We start from the raw sequence: 26509 nt of genomic DNA, 5'->3' as shown, positions 1-26509 counted from the left end.
TTCTTCTCCTCCCGTGGTAAGACCGGGCTCCCCAGCTGTGGCTGGCAGCCACCGCTGCTGCTAAAGGAGCCAAGCTCAGAGATAGAACAGCTTGTGTGCTAATTAAATGCAAGCAGGAGCAATCCAGGAGGTTGTTGACTTACTCTGAACTTGCTGATTTCCTATGGAATTACCTCAAAGCTTTCAGACGGTTACACGAAGCAGATAGTGCCTCTCTCTCCCCAGCCCTTCATAATGAATGATTTTCTAACCTTTTTACTGTCTGTTTTGGTGAAACACCCATCTGGTATCACAATGTTAACCTTGTGAAAAATTTATCCATTTTATTACTTTTTTTTCCCTTAAAAATGTTAGTTTTCTTAAAAATATAGTTGGAAAAAAGTATTTTCTTTCATTGTTTTTTGGGCAGTGCAGCTTCTTAATTGAAAAAGTAACCAGGAAACCCATTTTAAGCTGCATCTTTTTATACAGTCTTGATTCAATAATTTGATTTCTCAGGAGTTAAGATCCCTAAACAGGGAGTGGGGCTGCCATGAGACAAAGGAGCAGGAACCAATATTTTATAACACTCCCCCCCCGTGTGTTTCCTCTGCAGGTGTGTCAGTAGCTTTGTCAGTGTGGGAAAGGAAGGAAACTTGAACTGGAGAGGAAAGAGATGTCAGGTTTGAACACAGGCTGTTATGGTGGTGGAGACAGAAGAAGGAGCACACAGGGATTTTGTTTTCCAGTAAGATTATTTTCAAAGTTTTAAGCTTTTCCTTTAGTGGCCTAAGTGCTTCCCAGGTCTGAGCCCTGAATTTAATTTTGAGGCTGTATGAAAGGGTTTCTGTTGCAAAATCCTGTTGCGTTATTTTCTGAATTTGCCACTAGAGGATGCTGTGGGAACTGACACTGTGGGAACTGGCATGCTGCAATGTCAGCTCTGGAAAAGGTGAAACCATCAGGCCGTGGTTATCCAAAGGATCCAAACTGTGCTGCCGCACAAAAAATCAGTGTTCCCTTGCATGGCATCTGCAAACGGAGGCTGTGCTTCGCTGATTTCAGCCCCCGTCTTGTCTCGATGGGCTCTGTGGTTACGATGGGCATGCCTTGGTGGAAGCAGGAGCTCCGTAATGTTCCTGACAGCCAGCCTAGAGAGCAGTCGTCTCCTTTTCAGGCTCAGAAACATTCTTTCCAGTAAAGCTATGGTCAAATGATGTGTTTCATCCCAAAGTCCATTACAGATTAGTAATGTTGAGTTTTAGACCTTGCTCTGAAGTAGTCAGCTCCAGTTGGTACAAGAAGTGGAATGAGTGTAAAGCAGAGCATGAACCTTTGTTAGCTTATACAGAAGCCTGAGAGTCATGTGGTGACTCAAGAGAGAGGCATTTTTTGCAAATCCCCCTTGTTTTGTAAGGAAAGGTTTCCCCTGACTCATCTTTTTATTTTCTTTCCGCTGTGCTATGGATTCTGCGTGGATTGTAACGTGTGGGCAGTTGGATGCCTTTTTGAGTGATCCAGTGTTATCTGAAAAGATGATATTTAACTGGCCTGAGTCTGTTTGCAAACCAAAGTACAGAGCTATTAGACAGAATAAAAAATGCTGGTGATTTCTGTGGTGTTCAGGGAACAAAGAAGGCTTGTGAGACCCACCCTATTCGTTACAGGGCGGCCCTTGAATCACTCACCTGTTATGTGGCGGACCCTGTTCAGCTGCTTTCTCAGCCCTCTGCAAATGAAAGACTGGAACATAGATTTGAAAGTCTTAAATGAGTCAGTTCACCAGTCTTTCTTTCTCTGCCTAGCTCAAATAATTCAAGTGTGTGACATGAAGTGGAGCAGTTTTAGAAAAAATGGCCATCCAGAGCACTGTACAGCCGTGGAGCCAGGGATACACTCATACGAGATAAAATAACCCACCTCAGGTCTTTTGTTTTGAACCATCAGATAAAAGACAAGAGCCCTGATCTTCCACCATATTGGGAGGAATAATCTTAGCAGCTGACCTTTGTGTTACAAGGGGTTCTTTGCATACTTGTCCCTGCCTGATCTAATCATTGCTTTTATTGAACAAGGCTGGTTAGAGCCCTCCCCTGAAAGCTGGGAGAGAGGGCTGCCTGAATGAGACTGATGTCTTGTTCAGTCACCCAAAGACAAATGTTTTAGATTTACCAAATTCTTCCTGAATTTTACCAAATTAATCCTGGTAGTTTCTGTCAAGCTACAGAAGCAACAATCAGCTACTTGCACGCACATCCTTTGCAATGTACACTGTGAAAAAGGGTTTCACCCACCCTTTTTCTTCCCCATAGGTGTCACTCTTGAGTTTAATCTGAATTTGGACAGGAATTCATTCTTTAATAGTTTATCCAGACATTGTCTGCTTAAATCGGATATGCAATTTTCTTTGGGGCTATACTATATAATATAACCAACTGTAATTTTACTGTGAAGTCTATCTCAATTGTCCCACCTACATTAGAGGATTTCTGCAGCATTAATATGCCAAATAACTCGCTGGACACACAGGTTTCTTTGCATTGCAGAAAAGTAAAGTTTTATTAGAGGCGCTGTTACCAGCAGAAAGTAGATGCCAATGGCCCTGCAGATTACTGTATGAAGATTACAGTGACTGCATTATGAAAACCAACACAAAAGGAAGAAGTAGATAATTTTAGGAGAGTCCTGGCAGTGATTCCTTGGCTTAATGAATGACATCTGTAGCTCAGTCTGTGCGCTGGGTAGGCACACGGTGCACGTGCTGTGTGTTATCACTTTGTACCAGGGGCTGCTCAGGTGGAAGTAGGAAGATCAAAGACTAGAGCGTTGGTGGTGTCTTAACACACTCTTGACTGCCCTGTGGGAGGAAAGAAGAAATGATTACTTTGGTTGAGGGGGAAATCAAGAGTCTCCTGCAGCACTGGCATTTCAGATTTAGCCAGTATTTAAATGTCCATCCACTTAGCAAGAGCACAGGCAAGAAGCTTAGCCTGTTTCTGTAACTGAAGCTAAGACAGCCTGAAATTAAAGGATTTGATTGCGAATCATTTAATCCTCGTTATAAGTGCAAAAGTGGAAGCCATACCACAAGGGTTAATATTGACAGGCAAGCAGAGGTGAAGTACAAAACATGAAAGCCGTGGGGCTGGGATAAATGAGGATCCTCTTTGGAAGCTGTTTCTTACCTGACTTCTCAACAGACTGCCCGTGAGAGTAGGAAGTGGAAGAAAAGGAGTGGGAGGTTCTTCCTCCTTGGAGAGAGCCTTGGATTGCTCCTTGAGGCATTCTGTGCAAGGAGAGGAGTTTTAGTGAAGGGAATGATAAATGTAGTCATGAGCAGACAGGCTGAGACATGCTGGGCAATCCATGTAACAGTTGGACTTTCCCTGGACCTTACAAATATTTCTTTCTATCTTTTCATTTCACCCCCTTCCAGCTACATACTGTGAGTAGCTGTAGAAGCAGAAATGACAAAAGGCTGTACAAGTGTAGTTCTTCTACTCTCTCAGTCCAACACTGCTAGCTGCTATGTTGGCTGAAGGCAGTACGGGAGTTTGGCTTTGTATGGTGAATCCCTTATGGAATTCACTCTGAGCAAACACGCCAGGAGGGGCTGGTTAACTGACAGCACATCAGTGTATATACAGTTATATATCAGTGGGTATACATGCCCCACTTCATCTATTTGATTATTAAGATTGTGATACACGCATTTCAATGCAGATACTGTGAAAAAATGTTAGATTTAGAATACAGCCAGGGACTGCTTGAAACACTGTGCTCTGTCCTCTGCAAGTTTCACCAGACAAAAGACTGTGATGGAATTTATACCTCATTTAAACCCAGGATACCTACACAATGTCTTGCTGTCCCTCCTGCAGCAGTGCGCGGTACTGAGCGATCTCCTGCTCCAGGCGGCTCTTGATGCCCAGCAGCATCTTGTACTCCTGGTTCTGGCTCTCCATCTCGCAGCGGATGCTGGCCAGCTCCTCCTCTACAGAATTAATCTGCCCTTGGATTTGTTGCAGCAGGCAGCCGTAGCGAGATTCGGTTTCTGCCAAGGAGTTCTCCAGCGAGTTTTTCTAGGAGAGGAAAGGCAGGAGGGTAGCACCGGAGCTGTATGTCCCCTGCCCAACGAGGGAGCTTCCCGTCGCGAGGAGGAGAGAGCCCGAGCACCCCTGCCCCAGTACCGTGCTGAGCTGCGCCTGCAGTTCGATCTCCAGGTTCTGCATTTCGCGTCTGAGTTCCGTGAGCTGGTGGCTGCTTGTCTGGATGTCCTGGCTGCTGGAAGTGACCTGTCGGTTGACCTCTTCGATCTGCAGGAGCAAAGCACCAAGCACATTGGGAGTTAGAAAATCCCCTTGCAGAGCAGCTGGCTGGCTGAGGGTCAGGTAGGCAGCAAGCCTCCCCCTTTGCTTGGCCCCTCATGGAGCGTACCTTGACTTCATACCACTGCTCAACCTCTCTGCGGTTCTTCTCAATGATCTGCTCATATTCGCATCTCAGGTCGTTTAGTATCTTTGTCAAGTCTTCACCAGGAGCAGCATTGACCTCCACGCTCACGTCGCCACCAGTCTGAGACTGCAGCAGTCTAAGTTCCTGCAGGGAAAGGAGAAGAGAAACAAAGAGCACCGGTCATTCCTTCTGCTGGGGACAGCAGGTGAAGCAGTATTGAGATTCTCTTGGTGGTATTTTAAACATGGAGCACCGCTGAAATAAAACTGAAGCTGAAATATAACGTGGATGTTACTGGTTTGAAGATGCACTGACATTGAGAGGTACTACTAAACAAAACAGCCCTATCAACTTATTTTTTCTTTCATCTCCAGTGTGTGATCCAATATGGCTGAGTAAGATTTTGGATATCATAGCCATAAAGGTTTTATTTTCAGATTAAGCTTACTTATTATGGCTGCAATTCATTTCACACTGGTGTGTATGATAGCCTGTCCAAACCTGTGCTACCCAAGAAAACTTGTGTCTGAAATACATAGTATTTGCTCATTAGTACTGTGTAAAGAACTAGTTCGTACCTCTTCGTGGTTTCTCTTAATGGCAATCAGCTCCTCCTTCAGAGACTCAAGCTCAGATTCCAGTGAAGACCGAGTGTGGGTCAGTTCATCCAGAAGATTTCTCAAGCCATTGATATCAGCCTCCACAGTTTGACGGATGACCAGCTCGTTCTCATACCTTTTACCACAGAAGAGAGAAGCATTACACATGCATTTCATTACAACCTGTTGGCTTGTCCCTTCCTCTTGGGGCAGGGCATCATCTCCTGAATTCCTGAATCTCATAAATTCAAGACAGAAAAGACACGCAGGGTTCCCAGAGATACTCACTTCATTCGGAAGTCATCAGCAGTCATCTTGCTGTTATCAATCTCCAGGAGCATCTTGTTGTTGTCCACAGTGGCAGAAATGATCTGCAAAAGAGGAAGTTGGAGAGGAGTCTGAGTTCAAGACATGGAGGAGGAGAAGAAAATGGAGACCCAAAGCTTTGAGAGGGCTTTGTTATGGATCTTAGACTTGTTTCTTGCAGTGATGCAGGAAGTCATTGAAATGCCATGCTGGTGTGTGCTAGGTTTTGCCTATACCAGACATTTTGGCCAAAGAGCATTCTGGTGAAGGAAAGAATGGAAGAACATTTATGCGGTGAGGACACCGACACCTTTGGGTTTGTGCACTCAGTGTATAAGGAAGCACAGTCTTTGTGCCTGATGAATTTGTGCCATTATTGTAAAAACCGGCTGTAAGGGAAGGCCTGGGTCCATCCAGGCATTTTATATAGGAGTGTGCAAAACCAGAGGGAATTTAGATCTTGCAGTCCTTGCAAGACCTTTGTGCTTTGGCTTTGCACTGCATCCAGCTGAATGGGATGGGAGTGGCGGGGAAAGAAAGACTGGAAACCCCCCTGGAGCTGCCGGCACAGCGCGGGGTTTAAGCTGCATGCACCAGCAGGTTTGGGCTGTGCCCCCTGAGCCCAGCTGTGCCCTTATGGGTCGGTGAGAGCTTTGCTTGATGGGGAGCTAGGCAGTGGGCTCAACTCTGCAGGCTTCTGGCTCTTGGGCAGCATCAGGCTGGCCCCGAGCTCCCTGCCAGCCCCCAGGAGCCAGGGCAGAGGCAAGGCCTCACTCTGGGGCATTAGTGCAGGCCAGAGGCATGTGCGTTGGTCTGACCTACCTGGTTCTGGAGCTGCTCAATGGTCTGGTAGTAGGCGCTGTAATCCTTTGAGGCAGTGGGAGCTTGCTTCCTGTACCACTCGCGGATGTGGTGCTCGAGCTGAGCATTTTCTTCCTCCAGCCTCCGCACCTTGTCCAGGTAGGAAGCCAGGCGGTCGTTGAGGTTCTGCATGGTGACCTTCTCATTGCCGCTCAGCAGGGCGTCTCCCCCCATCCCAAAGCTTCCTGCAAACCCACTACCAAAGCCTCCTCCCATCCCAGCACCGAAGCCTGCTCCCATCCCAGCACCGAAGCCTCCTCCCAGGCCCCCAGCGAAGCCCCCAGCGAGGCTGCCAGCGCTCATGCCCCCCCCGTAGCCGATGCTGCACACTCCCCCTGCAGAGCTCCCCCCGCCTATAACGGAGGAGGCATATCGCCTGCAGGACACGGAGGAGCTCCGGCCACCACTGCCACCACCGCAGATGCCTCCAGCTCCTCCGCTCCTGTAGGAGGTACTCGATGTCCTCTTGATGCTGCAGCTCATGGTGGAAGCTATCAGATGTCCCCAAATGCAAAGCCCCTGCACAGCTGGATAGAAGAAATCAGAGTGCTGCCTTCTGCCCTCGCCGGTGCCTTTTTATACGGTGCTGGGTGGGTGTCACCTCTCAGGCAGCCCAGCTTCCCATGAGGTTTGCCAGCCGGAGTGCTCACGCCAAAAGTGATGTGCTAAGGGGAATTTCTTTTGGGACCTGGGACAGCCCTCCCCATAGGTATTGTGTGTGCATGCTGATTCACAGAAAGCATTCACTGTAATTTTGGGTGGGTGGCTGGCTGTTAGATTTTGCTTCAGATAGTATGTTGCTGGCTACTTAGGGAGTGGAACTTATTTTAATAATTCCTCTTTGATCTTTGTAGTCATTTCTTTTTTGTCCTGAAAAGAGGTGGTGAAAGCACCACCTGGTTACTGTTTTTTATTTTCATAGATGGAGAAATATGAACTCGGGTACCTGAATTTTGCCTGCAGAAGTGCAGCACCTGACATTTCTGGAAACAAAATCTCTAAAAGTTTAGGTCCTGTCTCACACAGAAAACTTATCCTGGGTATTTTCTTTCAGAATATTCAGTGGTAAGTCTCTGCAGAGGAAGCACTGCAGAAGCAGTAGTTCCCTTCTTACCAAACTCTGGTAATATCACCAGGAAATAATCCAATGCCTTGCCAGAGTGATGGACGTGCAACAATGTTGTTAATTAAAGTTGTGATTTTGTATATTTTGTGCTGATTTCCATTCAATCAAAAACTATTCTGGACAGAAATAGATGGGTAGAATGTATAAGGCATTGCTGACTGTCTTGGGAGAGAAAAGTAAAGGGACACAGCTTTTAACTCAGCAGAATGAAGGCGTAGATGGGGTCACCTTGCTCTGATGGGAAGAAATAGCAGCACCGTTTCAAATACGGACGATCCTGCTGTGTATGTGGGAAGGGTTGTCATCTGCCTTTCAGTGCATGCAGGCTGGAAACTAGAGAAAGGTTTGTATCCCTGGGAGGCAAAGGGTCTGGAAGGTGCCTCCACTGTGGGGCTTTTGATGGGAAGGAGAAGCAGTTGTAAGATTGACCCTGAGCAGTTTGTGGTGGGGATTTTTCCTTCACATAGTGGAGTCCCAGCTGTGAAGACCCTTTAGGTCCCCAGTGCCTTCTGGTGTGGCACGGTGGCACGATCGCAGCCTTTCTGTCAGAGAGCAGGATGTGATGAACCCTTTGGAAATGGAGTTTTGCCATTAAATCACTTTGGGAAAACATCAACTTGAAGCTTGAAAGACAAGGGGCCTCTTTACATGGGAGTTGAACTTTGATGGGAATTCAGCTGTGTTTGGGAGTTAAAATTACCAGTGCATTTTGCTGGTTTCTTCATTTATGATCCTACTTGCCCACAGCTTGAAATTGTGGCTGGGGCAACATTTTTTCTTTTAGCCACAGCAATTATGAGCCCCATAAAAGCTACTGCTACATGTTCTAATTGACCGAAGACTCATGGAAAGCCATTTGCCCTCCTTCTTGATACCCCAGCACACGTTTCATAGATATGATGAAGATAATTTAATACTTTGATCTTCATAATTATGATTGTTCCTTTATTAGTAGTCCCTAATTATCTGCACGTCAGAACCAGTTGCTTTGCATATATAACTGAGACTGAGTCATTATTAAAAAGAAAAATTATTTTCTCACAGGGCGTGATTCCTTAGTCATATTTTCCTCATTACATTGTTGAAATGCTCTTTTATTCTTCCCTATGAGATGTTTATTGCTCAGTGGCATTGCTGCCAGAGGTGTTGATTTTATGTCGTCTTGGTGCTGTTGCATCATGACATCTGACCCAACAATTCCCAACATTTCCCAATGCTGTAAGTCCATGTAATTCCCTACCATCCACAGATGCCTTTTCCCTATCCCTTTATTCCTTTTTTTTTTTCTTCTATTTTTTTTTTGAGCAGCTGATCTAACTCCGTTTAAGGCTCTAAACGTATCCCCAAATTTAACTTTTAGTCTTTCTATCCTGTAACTCACTGCATTTCCATGTCTCCTATGCATTTTTGGTCCACCCCACTGTGCTTTGGCCTGAGATGGCTGCTGGCAGGCAGTTTGGAACAGACACACCGATTTGCTTCTCAGGGCAAAAGAGCAACTTCTTGAGGTGCTGTTAGCACTCATAATCCTTGCAGTGACAGAAAAGGGTCGGACAGTTCATGTTGTGAAGGATATAGGGGCTCCTCAGCAGTTTGAAGAGCTCTGAAATCACTTCTTGCCCTGGAAGACCTTTTGCTCACAATCAGAGAAGTTTATCTGAAGTCGCAGTGTTATGAAAACTTTCCGAGTGCTGTTTACTCCCTGGTGAAATTGGATGCAGAACCACAAGCAGATGCTCTGAACTGGCAAAAGAACCAAAACAGGCGGTGGTTTTCACAGGAGCCCCGATGCTGGTGCTGGATGTGTGTCTGCAGTCACACAGGAGGGAGAGGACAACCTCAGAGACATTTACTGGTAATTAAGTGTTCTGCAACAAATGAGTCAACTTTCGTCTTGGTCAGAAGAGCGCTGCTCTCATCGGCTTCATCGGGAACTCCCATCAGTGCATTCCTCAAGCTCTGCCCATCAGCATTCAGCATCTCCGATCTGGGAACTTCGTCAGCTTGCTCAGAAATTAATGGTTTCCATAGCCCAGATTCTCTTCTGATTTTTCTCTTACGTGACTGCCTGAGATGGACCTGTATACCTTGGACACATAGTAGAAAATCCTCTTAAATATCAGCTGTGTTAATTCTACAGTCTGAGTTGTTAGACCAGTAGTCCTTCCTACCACTGAAAAAATAAAAGGATTCAAGAGTAATTCCCAAGAGAAATGAAGCTTTTCCAGTATAACAGTCCTTTCCTGTTCTCTTTCTAACTCCCTGCTGCAATATGCTGTCATTATCAACGGTGTTAGCTAATTGCATGTAAATTCCTCACTGCCAAAGCCCTTTTCATTCCCTGGAGATCTTTTCAGGACAATGCTCAGCCTGCGTTGCTTTTTCTAAAGAATCGTGGCTGAAGCGAAGGAGGTGCCAGGAGCAGGCAGCGGTATCGAGGCACCTGCCAGCGTCTGCCCAGGTTTCTGCAGCACCTGCCAGCCCGCGATGATGGCAGCGAAGCATGCTGTGCTTCTGGCACACCTGGGGCATGTTCCATGCCTTTTTCCTGGGACAGCCCTTGCTCCATCCCTAGGTGGAGGTTGGAGCCTCGTGACTCAGTGGTGACAATAAAAATTGTTCTGTCAGCTTTGGGAGGCCTCCAGCAGAGCCCCAGTGCTGCTGCAGCGACCGGCAGCTCCGTAGTGCGTCCCCTCCTGTCAGGCTGATGATTTTGCATGCTTTGGTTTTATAGATTTGACTGGAGATTGCCATCTGTTCACAAAGTCCTTGCACTCTTACAAATCACTCCAGAAACAGGGAAAATGGTGTGTATGGCAGTGCTGGTGTTCCCTGGAGTTCTGTGGCTGTGGAAGGCTGTATTTTTGTCATTCTGAGGCTTCTTTGCACTGCTGGAAGACCAGAGGGGAACAAAATAACCTTTCAGTGCTTACTTATATGCACTTACTGGAGTCCAGGTCTCCATAACCCTGCTCAAAAAGGTGTCCCCACAAGAGGCTTTGACTGTATTAAGTACACCTGAGGCGTGAGCGAATTCTGGCAGCCTTTGGAGGTGAAACTCGTGCTTGCATTCGCTTTTCATCCCTTTCTCTATAGTTAAAACCTTAAAGGAGCTTTTTGCTTTGGAGAAGGTCTTTCTTCATACAAATTTCTAATTCTGGCCTGAAAAAAAGTCGGTTTGGAAATGCAGTTTCTCAGCATGAACGGGGAGTATCTCCTCTTTGTGGATACTTACTGTAGACTGCGATTACGGTACTGTGGTGGCCGAGCCAGGCCACGTAATTACCGAGAGAAAACCTAAATAACATTCTTCTAAGCTGTTTATGATGAGAATGCCTTTCATTTATTACCCTAACAGAACAATACCCTCAGCCCTAAGTGAAATGGCAGGTACTAGAGACCAGATTTGATCGGGGAGAAGGGAACAAGGAGCCCTTGGAATGAAAGCTGTCTGATTTTGTGACACTGATGCACACGGTTATGGGTTAAAAAGGGGCTTCACTGTGATCTTCAGAAAGGAACACATACATAAAATACCAATTCTAATTTAGTATTGCCCTCTCGTCTCCAATTGTATTGCATATTCTTTGTCTTCTTAGAGAAGCAGAAACATGCAGCATAGGAAATACTTCCAGTGCATGAAATGTGTCTGATTCCCTGGAAGGTCTTGTAGCAGCCAAGTGATAATACAGACAAAAATTGGGTTCTTGCCATCATAGTGGTATTTAAATTGAAATTTCTACCCTAAAACAGAAATGTTTTTGGTGCATGACACCGAGTGAAACAGGCACATTGCCTTGTTGGCTGGGTTTCCTAACAGGAGTTAGCAATACGTAATTCTCCGCATGGTCAAAGGTGGAGAAATACATGACGTCAGGAAACCTATGTGTGCTGAAGCAACCTGTCCTGAGTCACACTTCCCACAGGAACTATACCAATAATGAGCTGAGCGAAGCCAAAGGTGAACGGATTCAGATGAGTCGGAGCTGTGGCATTAAGCAGAGTTTAGTACATTAATGGTTAATTAATCTTCACGGATTACCCATCGTTTTCTTTCTCCTTTCCTGTAGCTCAGTGACACCTCCCAGGCATGATGTCCATTTTCTTAAAGCAAAACAATTTGTTCTCAAAGTATGTTACAAACTCTGAAAGAACAACCTGTATTTTATTGCACAGCTTGGAAAATGTTAATCAACGTGTGTTAAATTAAATTTCTGAGACACATTTTTATTTGCATCAAAGAAGTAATATTTATTGGAGGCAGTTTTATCAGCAGAATTTAAGCCTTTAAGCAAGAACCAGTTGACAAAGACAAGTTGAGTAAGACAAGCATTGCAGAATGGAAGAAGAGGTGACGAGGCAGGGGGCCAGGCACTCCTTCCAGATCCTTCTGGTTGCATCGGCTGAGCTGCAGAAGCGCTTGGGTTCTATCTCTCGTTGTCCATGGGTCACTTCCGTGCATCTTAGATGGAGGATGCCAGCATCACTGCTGTTGCTCTAGCACACTCTTGCCTGTCCTGTGGAAGACCAGAGCAAATTATAGTCTTAAGAGAAAATTTGATTTTCCCTGCTTATCTGACTTTTTCACCTAACATGCAGTGTTAGCAAGAGAAGAATGGGAGGAGCTCACAAGGCTCCAAGCCCAGCAAGACCCTAGGCAATTTCTCAGAACTGTAATTTTTTAATTCCAATGTCCTGAAGAGCAGATCCTGTCCTATAAAGTTTATAATCTGTGTTTTACATTTAGGTAGAGGGAAGGGCAAGACTTGCTGTCTTTTAACCATAGGCTTGTCTGAGACAGAATGGTGATGTTGTTTCTGGGCTCCTCAACCTGGGAACTTTGCCCAGCCCAGAATAAAACAATATTTTTTTCTGACAAAATGTATTGTTATCAGGATAAGTGTAACAAACTATTCTTACCTGAAATGTCACCAGTCTGGGAATGAGAGTACGAAGTAGAAGAATAGGAATGGGAGGATTTACCACCTTGGAAAGCTCCCTGGGAGGCACTGTGAAAAGAGAAAAATTCACCAAAATTTAACAGCTAAGCACTGGATATTTGGTCAAAAAAAGATACTGATGTAGCTGCATGCACAAGAAGTCTCTATTAGAAGTAATGTGCTCAAGGATTTCTTTTTATACCCGTGCTCTAATATTGTATACATACACAATATCCTGCTGTCCCTCCTGCAGCAGTGCCCGGTACTGAGCGATCTCCTGCTCCAGGCGGGTCTTGATGCCCAGCAGCATCTTGTACTCCTGGTTCTGGCTCTCCATCTCGCAGCGGATGCTGGCCAGCTCCTCCTCTACGGAGTTAATCTGCCCTTGGATTTGTTGCAGCAGGCAGCCATAGCGAGATTCAGTTTCTGCCAAGGAGTTCTCCAGCGAGTTTTTCTAGGAGAGGAAAGGCAGGAGGGTAGCACCAGAGCTCTACATCCCCTGCCCGATGAGGGAGCTTCCCGTCGCGAGGAGGAGAGAGCCCGAGCACCCCTGCCCCAGTACCGTGCTGAGCTGCGCCTGCAGTTCGATCTCCAGGTTCTGCATTTCGCGTCTGAGTTCCGTGAGCTGGTGGCTGCTTGTCTGGATGTCCTGGCTGCTGGAAGTGACCTGCCGGTTGACTTCTTCGATCTGCAGGAGCAAAGCACCAAGCACATTTGAATTGAGAAAATCTTCTTTGCGGAGCAACGTGGTCTTTACTCCACAGCCCCTGGCTTTCCACCCATCCTTGTCCCTCAGACCCGGCCTACTGCCCTCCCCACTGCAGCCTTTTCCTTCATGTCCCTCCCTTGCCATGCGAGGGAGATGATGGGAGCACTTCAGCATTGCTCCGTACCTTGACTTCATACCACTGCTCAACCTCTCTGCGGTTCTTCTCAATGATCTGCTCGTACTCGTTTCTCAGGTCATTTAGTATCTTTGTCAAGTCTTCACCAGGAGCAGCATTGACCTCCACGCTCACGTCGCCACCGGTCTGAGACTGCAGCTGTCTGAGTTCCTGCAGGGAAAGGAGGAGAGAAACAAAGAGCACCGGTCATTCCTTCTGCTGGGGACAGCAGGTGAAGGAGAATCAAGGTAGGAAAGAATGATAGTCACATCACATAAGGCTGATTTTTGATATTTAACTTCAGGAACCCCCCAAAATTAAAAGAATATTTCTTGAATGTGCTATTGATTTCTGGATCTTACCTCCTCATGGTTTCTCTTGAGAGCAATCAGCTCATCCTTCAGGGACTCAAGCTCGGATTCCAGTGAAGACCTGACCAGAGTCAGATCATCCAGGAGATTTCTCAAGCCATTGATATCAGCCTCCACAGTTTGACGGATGACCAGTTCATTCTCATACCTTTAGCACAGACAACAGAGACAGATATGAGATGATGACAGTCAACAGCACATGTATTTACATGTCAGTATCCCAATAAACATGGAGGCACACCACACAACTGTGCAATGTGTTGTCTACTGAATTTGTGAATGGGACAAAAAATACATGCAGTGTTCCCAGCGAGATACTCACTTCATTCGGAAGTCATCAGCAGTCATCTTGCTGTTATCGATGTCCAGAAGCAGCTTGTTGTTGTCCACAGTGGCAGAAATGATCTGCAAAAGAGGAAGTTGGAGAGGAGTTTGAGTTCAAGACATCCAGGAGAAGAAGAAAGGAGACCCAAAGCTTTGAGAGGGCTTTGTTGTGGATTTCAGATTCATTTCTCACAAAGATGTAGGGATCACACATGTATGAGAGGGTTAGCTACAAATTTACTTGTCAAGGTAACTCAGGCTGCAACAGAGTGACCTCCAAACTCCCTTTTCTTTTATTCTGTTTCTCAAACAGTTCTCCACATCATCCAGGTAATGTGTTCATCCCTTCTCCCACAAAGTGCTCCTTCTCAGTCTGTTTACTATAATTTCTTGGTACTGATGTAAGATAGCTGTAAGGGAAGGCCTCGGTCCATCCAGGTGGTTTATGTAGGAGTGTGCAAAACCAGAGGGAATTCAGATCTTGCAGTCCTTGCAAGATCTTTGTGCTTTGGCTTTGCACTGCATCCAGCTGAACGGGTTGGGAGTGCTGTGGAAACCCCCCTGGAGCCACCGGCACAGCACGGGGTTTGAGCTGCATGCACCAGCAGGTTTGGGCTGGTGGAGCACTGCTCGGTGCCTCGGGCTGTGCCCCCCGAGCACAGCCGTGCCCTTGTGGGATGGTGAGAGCTTCGCTTGCCCAAGAACTGGGCAGCAGGCTCAGCTCTGCAGGCTTCTGGCTCTTGGGCAGCATTAGGCTGCCCCTGAGCTCCCTGCCAGCCCCCAGGAGCCCAGGGCAAGAGCAAGTTCTCACGCCAGGACGTTATTAAGGGCTGAAGCCACGTGTGTTGGTCTACCTACCTGGTTCTGGAGCTGCTCAATGGTCTGATAGTAGGCGCTGTAATCCTTTGAGGCGGTGGGAGCTTGCTTCCTGTACCACTCACGGATGTGGTGCTCGAGCTGAGCATTTTCTTCCTCCAGCCTCCGCACCTTGTCCAGGTAGGCAGCCAGGCGGTCGTTGAGGTTCTGCATGGTGACCTTCTCATTGCCGCTCAGCAGGGCGTCTCCCCCCATCCCAAAGCTTCCTGCAAACCCACTACCAAAGCCTCCTCCCATCCCAGTGAAGCCCCCAGCGAGGCTGCCAGCGCTCATGCCCCCCCCGTAGCCGATGCTGCACACTCCCCCCGCAGAGCTCCCCCCGCCTATAACGGAGGAGGCGTATCGCCTGCAGGACACGGAGGAGCTCCGGCCACCACTGCCACCACCACAGATGCCTCCAGCTCCTCCACTCCTGTAGGAGGTACTCGATGTCCTCTTGATGCTGCAGCTCATGGTGGAAGTTCTCAGATGTTCAGCCCCAAATGCAAAGCCCCTGCACAGCTGGATAGAAGAAATCAGAGTGCTGCCTTCTGCCCTCTCCGGTGCCTTTTTATACGGTGCTGGGTGGGTGTCACCTCTCAGGCAGCCCAGCTTCCCATGAGGTTTGCCAGCCGGAGTGCTCACGCCAAAAGTGATGTGCTAATGAAATTTTGGTCTTGGGTAAGTAATACGCATTACCGTTCTGCTCAAGTATGTCTGTGTTGATTCACACAAGGCATGTACGATAATTTTATGTGGGTGGCTCTTTGTTAGATATTTTTGTAGGATAATACAATATCTCATAGCTTTTATTAATCTGGCAATATATCTCTAGTAATAGGAGTTAATGAAGGCTCCGCCTTGGTTGCCTGTCTCCTTCAGTCTTCAGTGTGGTGAAATTCGGTATTTCAGCCTTTGACTTCCTTCTTCCATCATTGGCAATGAGTCCTAGCTCCGGCAGCCTCCGAGTGGCTCCCCATTCATTACTTTATTTGGAATTTACATTCGCTATTTGAAAATCTGCTTACATTTACTGAAAGAAATGGCTCATTTTAAAAACTGTGTTGCCATGCCTCATAAAAGGGAACATTACACTGGACTTTCTACTGTCTTGTTGCTGCTTAAGTCAAGGAAGTTCTTGCTGGTATTTATCTTTCACGTACTTTTTGACAGTGCAGGATGGTGACAACAGTCATTTTTCTGTTGTAGAAAATTGGGTTATAGCCACAGAATTAGTATTTTGAAAGGGAAAACATTGAATATTTTCCCATCAAGCAGCTACCGATTTTATTTTAGCTGTTTTAAACGGACTTGTAGGGAACTGAGAGGAGAAATCCCTAATATTTCAGATTTTGTAGTCATATTAAAAATAACCATTTCTCAAAATACACTGTAGAATGATGTAATACAGTTAAAAAATCATTTACATTAAAAGAGATGGTGCCAAAAGCTACATCTGAAAAAATACATTAATTATCTGGACTCGTTACAGTGAATTATGTTTGCCAGTGGTGAAAGAATATTTTGCAACACAAAACAAAGAGTAAGAAACACTTCTGTATGTTTTCCAGTGTCTATGCAATATCAGATCTTCAGTGAGTTGCTTTTTCCATCTTCACCTATGAAGCTTTTATCAAACAGAGAAAAGCCTTGCAGGGAAGCATGTTCTGGTTTCCAGTTGTCCATTAAATACCAGCACCGTAACCCCTACACAAGGCTTTGGCTAGCACAAAGGAAGCCCACGGAGCTGGTGGGAACTGCTGAGAGTTACAACATCAGAATCGGCTTATCCACATTGAGGGAGGATGAATTCAGCCTAGATTTATTTTCGGGAGAGACTTGGTAGTACAGAAGGAGAAGTAAATCCACTAAAATTAGCAAAAGGAGAATGAGAAGGGATTAGGTTGCCTTGCACGTGAAGGTAAGCATCAGAGGAGTGTTTGAATTGGAGGACAGTGTGCCTGTATGTGCCATGCGGCTGTAAAGGAGCTGGGGCTGCAGCACTGAGCAGGGGCACCTTTTAATTTTGCTGTGCTCTTGCTCCTGGCGACTGCTTTTCCCCCTCTGAGACACGCAGGGAAGCAGCACTCCTCTTTGCCAGCCTGGAGCAGCGCAGGCACCGAAGGGAACCAGGCACAGACACGGCTCCTGCCGCCGCGCCTCCGAGCACCGACAGGCAGCTACTTGAAAACAGACAGATTCAGCCGGGGCGAAGCTGTATTCTTGCAGAGTCTTCGGTTTTGCGGGCTGGGTTTTTTAGGTTTATTGTTTTGCAATAGTTATTTTGTATATCCATGCGCCTCTTTTTCTTCTGTAGTCAAAAGAACTCTGTTGGCTTACCAGTAAAATGCTGTCGAGGTGGAATGGGAGGGATGTGAACTGTTACCATTGGAATATCCTCTGCTACCTGTAGAGGTGCTCGGTGCTTAGAAGCTTAATACGTGATGAGGTATAAACTCGAGGTGCTGAATCCCAGCGCTTGAATTCATCTGCCTAAAGGCATGTCCTTGCCTGTGGCTTGCAAAGAAGCTAGAGATGTTAGCTCTGACTTCTGAAGGAAAGGGACTTCAAAAATGAGTAAAATAGTCCTTAAGACAGAAATAAATTTTCGAGCTTGAAATGAGACTGAGTCACGAAAAGATAGCTACAAAATTATGATGTAACTGCTTTAAATCGACTAGCTTTAGTTAGGAACACCTTCATGCCAGTCCTGATTTTGCAGACTGCTGTGTTTAGATGGAATGCTGTCATATCCTTGGGCATCATGTGCCTCTTTCCAAGGCTGAAACACTCTGGGATACTATCTGTTGTTCATGCAGATATTTTTTTCTATGCCTTTTCCACCATTCTCTGAATCTTTTTCAGCTCTTCTGTGTTATTTTTGAAAAAGTGTCACCAAAACTTCCCACAGCACTCACAATACAGCTCATGGTATCCTCGTGCCCTAGACTGACAGTGAAATAAATGATGTTCTTCATTTTGATCTTCTGTACACCGAGCAGAGAACCATCCCTGTGGCCATAACCTTCAGTGGGACGTGGTGCCAAGTCTCACAGCTGACAAACCCCAGCTGTATGCCGTTCATCCAGCATTCCTACTCTCTAGATCCACAGGGTTTTCCTCATCTGTGTAAGACGCAGTGAGATTCGTCATGCTTCTCATACTCTCTTTCAGTTTCCTCAGTCACAGCAGTGTCTTTTGCCTGAAAATGCTTCGTTCCCTCTAAGCAGCTCGCTGACTGGGTGCTGTCTCCACCCTGTGTATTTCAACGCCTTCAGACTTCATCATATGGTGCGTAGGGCTCGGTGCCCCTTGGGTAGCTATGAGACAGGAGAATAAATTCGTTGTAAAGGTTGCACTTTAAGTGTGGTTTAAATACACTTCAAAGCATAGATTGACATCTGTGGAGGCAGTTGTACCATACAGGGTGCAAGAGGTAACGACACAATGCCCTCTAGGGGAGTGTGGCATAACCACAGGAGATTACTTTGGAATAATCTCCCTGCTGTTCACTGCGAGCATCGCTTCTCTGTCTAGATGATGCATGCAGGTAGCACTGGCAATATTTGTGTAGCACAGAATCTGTTTAACAGGCCTGATAAGACTTACAAGCACAACACAAGCAACTACAGAATTCAGTTTGGTGAAGATGAGGTATTTCTATTCCCCTGAATGGTTTCCAAGGGTTGAGAAAGTTTGCATGGCAGCATGACATGTATTTCTGGAATGTATTTCAATTTCACATCTATTCTCTGCATCCACACCCTCGTGTGTTGGCCTATTAGTCTTTAATCAGTGGCACTGGTGTCTCTTGCACAAAAAACACATTTTCTTTGAGCTCCACTAGAGGCCAGTCCCTGAGCGCAGAGCCCTCCGTCAGCAGTTAGGCCTGCAAGGCAACGTACAGGTGAGATTTGTGCAGCCTTGGGGAAATTTTGGCTCCTTGCTTGCCCTGGATACTTGCCAGCCTTTGGAGCTCTTACCTCTGTGTGCCTTTTTTTTAAAACTTGGATTCACCATCAACATCCCCTCTTGGCCTGGGTAATACAGAGCCTTCTGTTGTCAGCTGTGTGAGCTGAACCTGCCTCAGAGGGGATATTTTGTGTTCCTTTCCTTCTTTTCCACTGCTCGCATTACTTGAGGACTGCACGGCCTGAAGTTGACTTCTCTTCTGCGTTGTCCAGGTGGTAGCTGTACAATGGACTGAGCCTTTCAAATGAGTCTGAGGAATTTGGGTGCTGCCTGCTTGTTAAAATTACTAAAGCTGTGGTTCAAGATCTGTCTAATCTAGCAGCCATCTCTCCTCTAAAGTAGCATGCAGAAATTCCTGAGATTCCTGAAACCTGTGCGCCTGAGACTGCTTTGGAAGGCCGAAGACTGGTTTTCATTTCCTTTGATCTCTGAAGTTGTTCGGCTCCAGGAGGAAAGGTCATTTGGTCAGCCAAGTCGCTGGAAATGGTTTTATCCCAGGGGGTGGGCTGCAGTGAGAAAGCTAGCTTTGTTTTTATGAACAAAATTGTCCCAGTCACTGGAGAACGCTATGCTGTAAGTTCTTTGAAGTACTGAACGTAAGGAAGCGTAGCGCACGTTCAGCTGGACAGAAGCAAACACAGCCTCCAGAGAGTGCTAATGACGAGAGGGAGCTTTGTGGTGCGTGGTTTGTTGGGCTGCTCTGAGCTGTTTTGCAAACTGGAGTCAGGAAAGTTTTCAGGGAACAGCTGGATGAGGTTGAAAGAGTTTATGTTAATTTTCTTCACAGTACAGATCTTCTTATATCTAAAAATAAACATTCCAGTTACTTTCATGCCTACTTCATTTGACACGGGTAGGGCCCAAATGTTGCGGTTAATATATAGCATTTTATGGAGTGGAACTTGGTAAAGATCCTTTAAATTATGTTCCCCTTTTTTCTCTTTTTCCCTTCTGTTCAAAAACAGATCATTAGTTTGTGCATTTCTAGTTCAAACTGATGAGTGTCAGATACGTTTTTGCGACCACAAATTGAAACCGCTTTCATTCCACAGTCACAGTCCTGTGATTGTTCATGTCTCTTTGTGTTTTAGCTCCACAGGAGTATCAGGCACATTATTAAAAACCAAAGGTGTAGCAGGATGCTGTGGAAGATTATGATCTGCCCTGAGTGCTCAGAAATTGAGCTTTAACTCTAAATTTCATTATCAGCTGTTGTAATGTATCATCAGCCTTTCTGCCTGGAGGCAATCATTGGCTTGGCTTTGTACTTTCTTTTTAAGTGTTTATACTTGCAGAATGGGAAAAAAAATCTTAGACACGAGATTCTGGTTGCATCAGACAGAAATGAAATTTTATTAGCGACATTTTCCTGATACAGAACAACGCAAGTAACAAACTGGTTGAATCTGTAAAGCAAGAAGTTCAAGTGCAAATGATTGAACCCAGAAAGCATTCTAGGTAGAAGAAGCACGTAGCATGCGTGGCAGCTGGTCCATCTGAGTAGTTCAGATGGACCTTTTTGGATAGATGGCATCAGCAGCACTGAGGAACCATGAGGAGCATCTCGTTCCTCCGGAGCACGGGGAATGCAGAGGATTTGGGCCAATTGCTGTTTGAAACGTCTTGCGCTGTCGGATCCTCAGGGTGTGTCCTTAGTCGAAAGATTTTCTTGCATAACCTGTGTAGAGATAAAGAAAACATTATTTTTTTCAGTACTGGCACCCAATCTCTGGGGCATCAATATGTACCAGGTGGAAAAGAACCTTGATTATGTGACAGATGACCATAAGATGTTCCAGAAGCATAAAGGGGAACTTTGGCACAGTATGAAAGCAGCATTTTTAGGAGCTTCTGCAACGAATTAGATGAGGAAAACCAGCTGGAGTTTTAACTACGTGCTATGGTGATATCATCCATGAGATTGGATAGAAATTCAATGTGTGCATCTTAAGTAGGGTTGGTCCTTCATGTACAGATATAAAAGAATTTTCAATATAAGTAAAACCAGCACTTTCCAGAAGTGCTTGTTTATCCTCAGCACTGTTTGTCCTCAGGAGAGGATGTTGATGTGGTATATAAATTGATAAGGATGGGACTGCGAGAATACCGTGTCCATGTAACAGTTCTCACCTTGGCTTTCACCACCGCTCCTGCAGGCCTGAGACTGGGAAGATGAGGAGTAGGAGTGGGAGCTGCTGACACCTCCTGAGATTCTTCCTCCTCCGCTTCCTCCTCCGATTACACCGCCGCAGCTTCCTCCACTTCCTCCTCCTATTCCTCCACTGATTCCTCCGCTTCCCATTCCTCCGCTTCCCATTCCTCCTCCCATTCCTCCTCCCATTCCTCCTCCCATTCCTCCTCCCATGCCGCAGCTAGAAGAAGAGCTAACACCTCCATAGCCACCGCTTATGCTACCACTTCCTCCTCTTCCTCCTCCAGAATAGCTACCACCTCCTATTCTGCCACCTCCCATTCCACCTCCCATTCCTCCTCCCATTCCTCCTCCCATTCCACCTCCCATTCCTCCAGCTGGGACTCTGTGAAGAGAGAAAAAGAAAGAAAAAAAAAGAGTTAATCACCTGCATTTTTGATCTCAGAATGAAACCTACCTACAGGCACTGCACCCAGGCCTGTCTGTACTTTGCCTTTTTGGAACCTCACACAGATCAGAAAGACAACTGATGCGGTGCCAAAAATCAACCTCCCTTTCAATTTCAGCTTGAACACGGGAGTTTTTGCTTTTTCCACACACTACTCATAAACTTTTTGTAAGATTTAGCGCTGCTGCTTTCTCAGTTGCACTACTGTAAGGGTCACCACGCTCCAAACTGGAAAGGCAGCACATGAAGCTTCAGCTTCAGCTTGGGTTTCCTTTTCCTTATCCAGCCCAAAATTGGTAGTTCAGAATTTCTGCAGTAAAATTTCATCATGCAATTTCTCCCCTGAATAGACTTGCCAAGAAATGTATAGTACCTCAAACCTGGGAGGTGATTGGTCAAGATAGCTGAATTAGCCCCATTTCAGTCCAAAACCTGCTTTGCAAGTCTAAACTGTTCATTTACTGTCTTTGTGACTAATTAGGCAGCCCTGGGATTCACATAACGCTGTGTTCTTTTGTCAGTGTACATACACAATGTCTTGCTGTCCTTCCTCAAGCAGTGAGCGGTACTGAGCAATCTCCTGCTCCAGGCGGGTCTTGATGCCCAGCAGCATCTTGTACTCTTCGTTCTGGCTCTCCATCTCGCAGCGGATGCTGGCCAGCTCCTCCTCCAAGGGGCCGATCATGCTCTGGATCTGCTGCAGCTGCATGTTGTAGCGACGTTCCGTGTCGTCCAGGTTGGATTGCAAAGAGTCTATCTGCAAATGGAAAAAAAATTGCAGTGGTTATGGGAATGTGGCAAGTCTAACTCAATTTGGTGGAAAAATAGATCTGCACAAAACAGAGAAAAGCATGTCTTTGATGATGAAGCAATCCAACAGCCCGTTCTCTAAAGATGGAGTAAATTCTAGGCACAACCAATCTGTTTATTCTGGTGGCACATACTGCCTGTGTCACAGAAGCAAACACCTTTCCTTACCATGCTGATTTGGGACTGCAGCTCGATTTCCAGGCTCTGATATTCACGTCTAAGCTCAGAGATCTGTTGGTTGCTTGATTGGATCTCCTGGCCGCTTGAGTGGACTTGTTGGTTAACTTCTTCCATCTAAAAAATACACATATAAATTTGAGATATTTCTAATTATAAGAAAGCAAATGTGGGGGCATCGTAACAGCATTTATAAAGCAATGAATATGTGTAAAGGGAGATGTAATGTAGACTGTCTGTGTATATTTCCTATGTGCCAGTCCACTAACCCACACCAACCCTCTGTGTAATGCTGCTGGAACACACGTGCTTTCCCATGTAATACTCCAGAACTGACTTGTTACAGTAAACTACTTAAAATCATTTAATATGAATGTCCCTTACTTAATGCATGGGGCCATCCAGTCCTTCCAATTCTTTGTGAAAGAAGTAGTAACTAAAAAACCTTGTTCTTTACCTTGGTTTCATACCAGCTTTCCACCTCTTTCCGGTTGTTCTCAATAAGCCGTTCATATTCACAGCGCATTTCATTCAGTTTTTCCATCAGATTAATACCAGGAGTGGCATTGACCTCCACATTGACATCACCACCAGATTGTGTTTGCAGTCCTTTCATTTCCTGCAAAACACAAAAAAGCCCCACCGAATTCAAAAAAAGTTGAAGGAAAAAAGAAATGTCGTAGTTTCAACTAAAGAAAGGGACACAAATCCTCACAGATCCATATCACTCCCTCATCTTCCCTTGTTGTGAAAGAAAGCAATTTTGCCATTCCTAAGCTAAACTTCACAGTGAGCAGTAGCCAGGCACCACAAACTCCTTGATCCTGAGTTTTTCTCTTCAGGAGGATAAGGAATTCTGTGCAGCATGCTCTTTGTGAAAATCCTGCTGTGTATTGTTCTTCTCAATGGGAAATACCACTGCAGATAGTATGAATATTTTCCTTTGACTCCTCCATATATCCTACCCAATTATCCTTCTGTGATTTCAGCAAGAAAATTGTGCCTGGTACTGAAAACCATTCATTTCCCCGACCCCATTTTGCCACACGTTGACCTAGGTGTCTGGTTACAGCAGTTTCAGGCAGCTGTGGCTGCTGCATACCCCTGCAAATCAAAGCCAGATTGGGTTAAGTTGGATGATCAAAGCCAGCCAGATCTGGTTACTGCTAGCAGAAGAAACACACAGGAAATTCTCTGAGGGTTGGGTTTTCATTAGTTATTAATTTAAAGTGCAGAGAAATTTACCTCTTCGTGGTTCTTCTTCAGATAGATCAGTTCTTCTTTAAGGGATTCAAACTGTGTCTCCAAATCAGACCTGGATAGAGTCAGTTGATCCAGAAGTGGACGTAATCCATTGATGTCACTTGCCACACTCTGGTGGAGAGTGTATTCAGTTTCATACCTAAATCACAGACAAGAAAGATTGTAAAGCTGCTGCCAGTGCTCTCTGTTGTCTTGCTTATGAACAGCTCCCACCAGTACATCTTTGGTTGTTAGTCCCATTGCTTAGTTCATAAGAGAAAGGACCTAATTCTCTTTCCATCTCAATAGGTTTAGATTTCAGTAGAATTACTCTGTGGGATTTATGTGAGGAAGATTATGCTTATAAATCTACAAGCAAAGGTGAAGAAACACAGAATGTAGTCCTTTAAACAGCACTCCTCAACAACTTCTCTGAAGCAAAATAGCAATCAAAAGCCCTTAAAGTCATTTTCGCAATGCTCTTCCCAACAATTATCTATTCTGTTGTTGGAGCCAAGACACTGTAGTATCTACAACAGGAGAGTGGCAATGCAAATTCATGGTGGTAAAGGCAGGGAAGATGGCATGGGCCAGGAAAGGAAAGACTCACTTCAGTCTGAAGTCATCCACAGTCATCCTGGTGTTGTCGATGTCAAGAAGGATCTTGTTGAGGTCCACATTTGCACCAACAATCTGGAAGGGAGAAGGCAGATGATGATCAGGCAGCTGTCTTTGCAGGCTGACACACAGATAGGAATAAAATATGTGTGCTTTAACACATTTCAGAATATCTTTGTAACCCTGACTAGTGCTGCTGGTGCTAATACAGAGAGGTTTATTGTCCCCAACCAAAAGAGAGTGCCTTTATATACCATCAGCACTGGTTGGTGCCTTTGCTGTCAATTTTAGTTTACAAATATCCATCAAAAGTGCAATACCTTATTGGAAAGAATAATCAAATAAACTCACAATACTCCCAAAACAGTGGGAAAACATTACCCTTGCATCTGACAGCAACAATATTCAAGTAGGAGAGCAAAAAATGGCTGAGAGCTAGGATTAGACTAAACACAGTGGCCCACATGTTAGCTCATGCTGTATATTCACAAAAAAGATTCAGTTTATCTGGCCACAGGTAACACAACATAAACAAGCACTGATTCTATCTCCTGTTTTAGAGATTGAGGAGCAAACGAACAAGGGCACTGCATTGAAGGAATGGAACAAGCCTCCCAGTGGGAGCACTAATAAAGGCCTGCTGTTGCACCAAATGATGCTACATGTGCCAAATACAAGTGTGCCAGAGCACCTGTATCACCAAGAGCAAAGCAAAGCTGGTAATCAGGCTTGGTCACCACACCAGGATGCTCCTGGCTAAAGCAAACCAAGGAATACATTGCCCCAGATAGGAAAATGGTGCTGTAGCAGGCAAGTGCCAGGCCATTCTAAGGAGAATCTACCCAAAGTTAGTCAAATTTTATCATACCTGGTTTTGCAGTTCTTCAATTGTTCTGTAATATTGGCTGTAGTCCCTGGTACCAGTGGGACCTTGCTTTTGATACCACTCCCTGATCAGACGTTCGAGGTGAGCATTTTCTTCCTCCAAGCCTCGGACTTTATCCATGTAAGAAGCCAGGCGGTCATTAAGGTTCTGCATGGTCAGCTTCTCGTTCGTGGAGAGCAGCCCGGAATCTTCACCGAAGCCCATTCCACCGAAACTACCTCCACCATAGCTGCCACCACCAAAGCTGCCACCACCAAAGCCACCGCTGCCACCACCAAAGCCACCGCTGCCCCCGAAGCCACTAAATCCACCTCCGCTATATCCACCACCACCGAAACTGCCTCCGCTCATGCTACCTCCATAACCACCTCCCATTCCCCCAAAACCACCTCCACAAGATCCAAATCCTCCTCCCATGCTTCCACCCATTCCTCCTCCGTAGCTGCCGCTGCTTATTCTCCCACCATAGCTGCTGCGGCCAATCCTTCCGCAACTGCCGCTGCTAAATCCCCCTCCATAGCTGCTCCTGGAGCCTCCACCACCAAAGCTTCTCCCAGAAAAGCCTCCGCTTCCTCCAGAAGAGGTGTATCTTCTAGTGGAGACCGAGGAGTATCCACCAGACCTGCGTATCCCACAGCTGCTGCCCCCGCCACCACCTCCACTGCTGCATCCTCCACCACCACCACCACCAGCGGTAATCTTAACGATGCTAGATGAAGATTTAGTGCCACAGCTCATCGTGACAGCAGGTAGGAGGTAAACCACAAGCTCAGATCTAGGTGCACAGCCTGATAAGCTTCAGGACTGTAGATTTTCATCCCCAGCTCTCTCTATTTATACGTTTGACAGTGGGTGTCACCACCAGGGTGTTTCCTTCTCCCAGGGCATTTAACAGCCTTGTTGTTTGTGCCAAGAATAATTTGCTGAACAATATTTTTGTGCTCATATCTCAGGCAATCTGGCCTATTGCTGGGTTTATGGTATTTCTTTAAGACCAAACATTTCACTTTCTTTGGGTGGCATTCTCTTCACGTAGCTTTTCTGGAACAGGTAGCCTGATGCAACCTGGATCTGCTTTTCGATGCAAAAATCACCTTACCAGGATCATGCTGAAGCTAATGTTGGAACTGATGGTGCTACACAGAGAGAATTGTTCTCAGTTCTTCCCTAAAAGAAAGAAGATGAAACCCAAATCTCTCATGCTAAGACTGTGCGTTTATTTATTTCTTTATTCATCTGCATTCCTTGCTCAGTTCTATGTAGCTGCTGTTGTCAAAGACTTCTGCTCTTCTACATTCTGTACATTTAAGATCTTTTATGCTTCTTGTATTCTTCTTGTATTCTTTTATTTTTATTTTTTGCACTATATGTGATAATGCAAGAATTTTATTACTAGGACTGTGTGACTTGTCTATTTAGATTGTCCAACTTGTGTATCCCTGCCCTCACTGAGAACATATTTAGTGGTGAGAAATCTCCTTTGAGCAGATTGGCATTTGTATTG

At 45.6% G+C, this 26509-nt stretch overlaps 3 protein-coding genes across 3 annotated transcripts; all 3 read right to left on the bottom strand.

The window, feature by feature from the left end:
- Positions 1 to 3830: 3830 nt before the first annotated feature.
- Positions 3831 to 6683, bottom strand: LOC309887365 (keratin, type I cytoskeletal 19-like; the record flags this gene model as incomplete). The annotated part of the gene is made up of 6 exons (XM_082778987.1): positions 3831 to 4061; positions 4170 to 4295; positions 4417 to 4578; positions 5013 to 5169; positions 5322 to 5404; positions 6162 to 6683. 6 exons carry the CDS (start codon positions 6681 to 6683, stop codon positions 3831 to 3833), a joined length of 1281 nt encoding a protein of 426 aa, XP_082635113.1.
- A 5140-nt stretch (positions 6684 to 11823) lies between these two features.
- On the bottom strand, positions 11824 to 15174 carry LOC309887364 (keratin, type I cytoskeletal 19-like; the record flags this gene model as incomplete). The annotated part of the gene is made up of 8 exons (XM_082778986.1): positions 11824 to 11843; positions 12247 to 12335; positions 12494 to 12720; positions 12829 to 12954; positions 13160 to 13321; positions 13513 to 13669; positions 13844 to 13926; positions 14704 to 15174. The coding sequence occupies 8 exons, from the start codon at positions 15172 to 15174 to the stop codon at positions 11824 to 11826; spliced, it is 1335 nt and encodes a 444-aa protein (XP_082635112.1).
- Positions 15175 to 20022: 4848 nt separating this feature from the next.
- Positions 20023 to 25743, bottom strand: LOC309887254 (keratin, type I cytoskeletal 19-like; the record flags this gene model as incomplete). The annotated part of the gene is made up of 8 exons (XM_082778825.1): positions 20023 to 20350; positions 20803 to 21209; positions 21803 to 22029; positions 22251 to 22376; positions 22717 to 22878; positions 23505 to 23661; positions 24112 to 24194; positions 24988 to 25743. The coding sequence occupies 8 exons, from the start codon at positions 25741 to 25743 to the stop codon at positions 20325 to 20327; spliced, it is 1944 nt and encodes a 647-aa protein (XP_082634951.1). The 3' UTR covers positions 20023 to 20324.
- Between the last annotated feature and the right edge of the window lie 766 nt (positions 25744 to 26509).

The sequence above is a fragment of the Aythya marila genome (genome assembly GCF_965140915.1).
Source record: "Aythya marila genome assembly, chromosome: 25".
NCBI lineage: Eukaryota > Metazoa > Chordata > Aves > Anseriformes > Anatidae > Aythya > Aythya marila.
The sequence above is the reverse complement of the archived record's forward strand: the minus strand, read 5'-3'. Positions and strand labels throughout refer to the sequence as shown.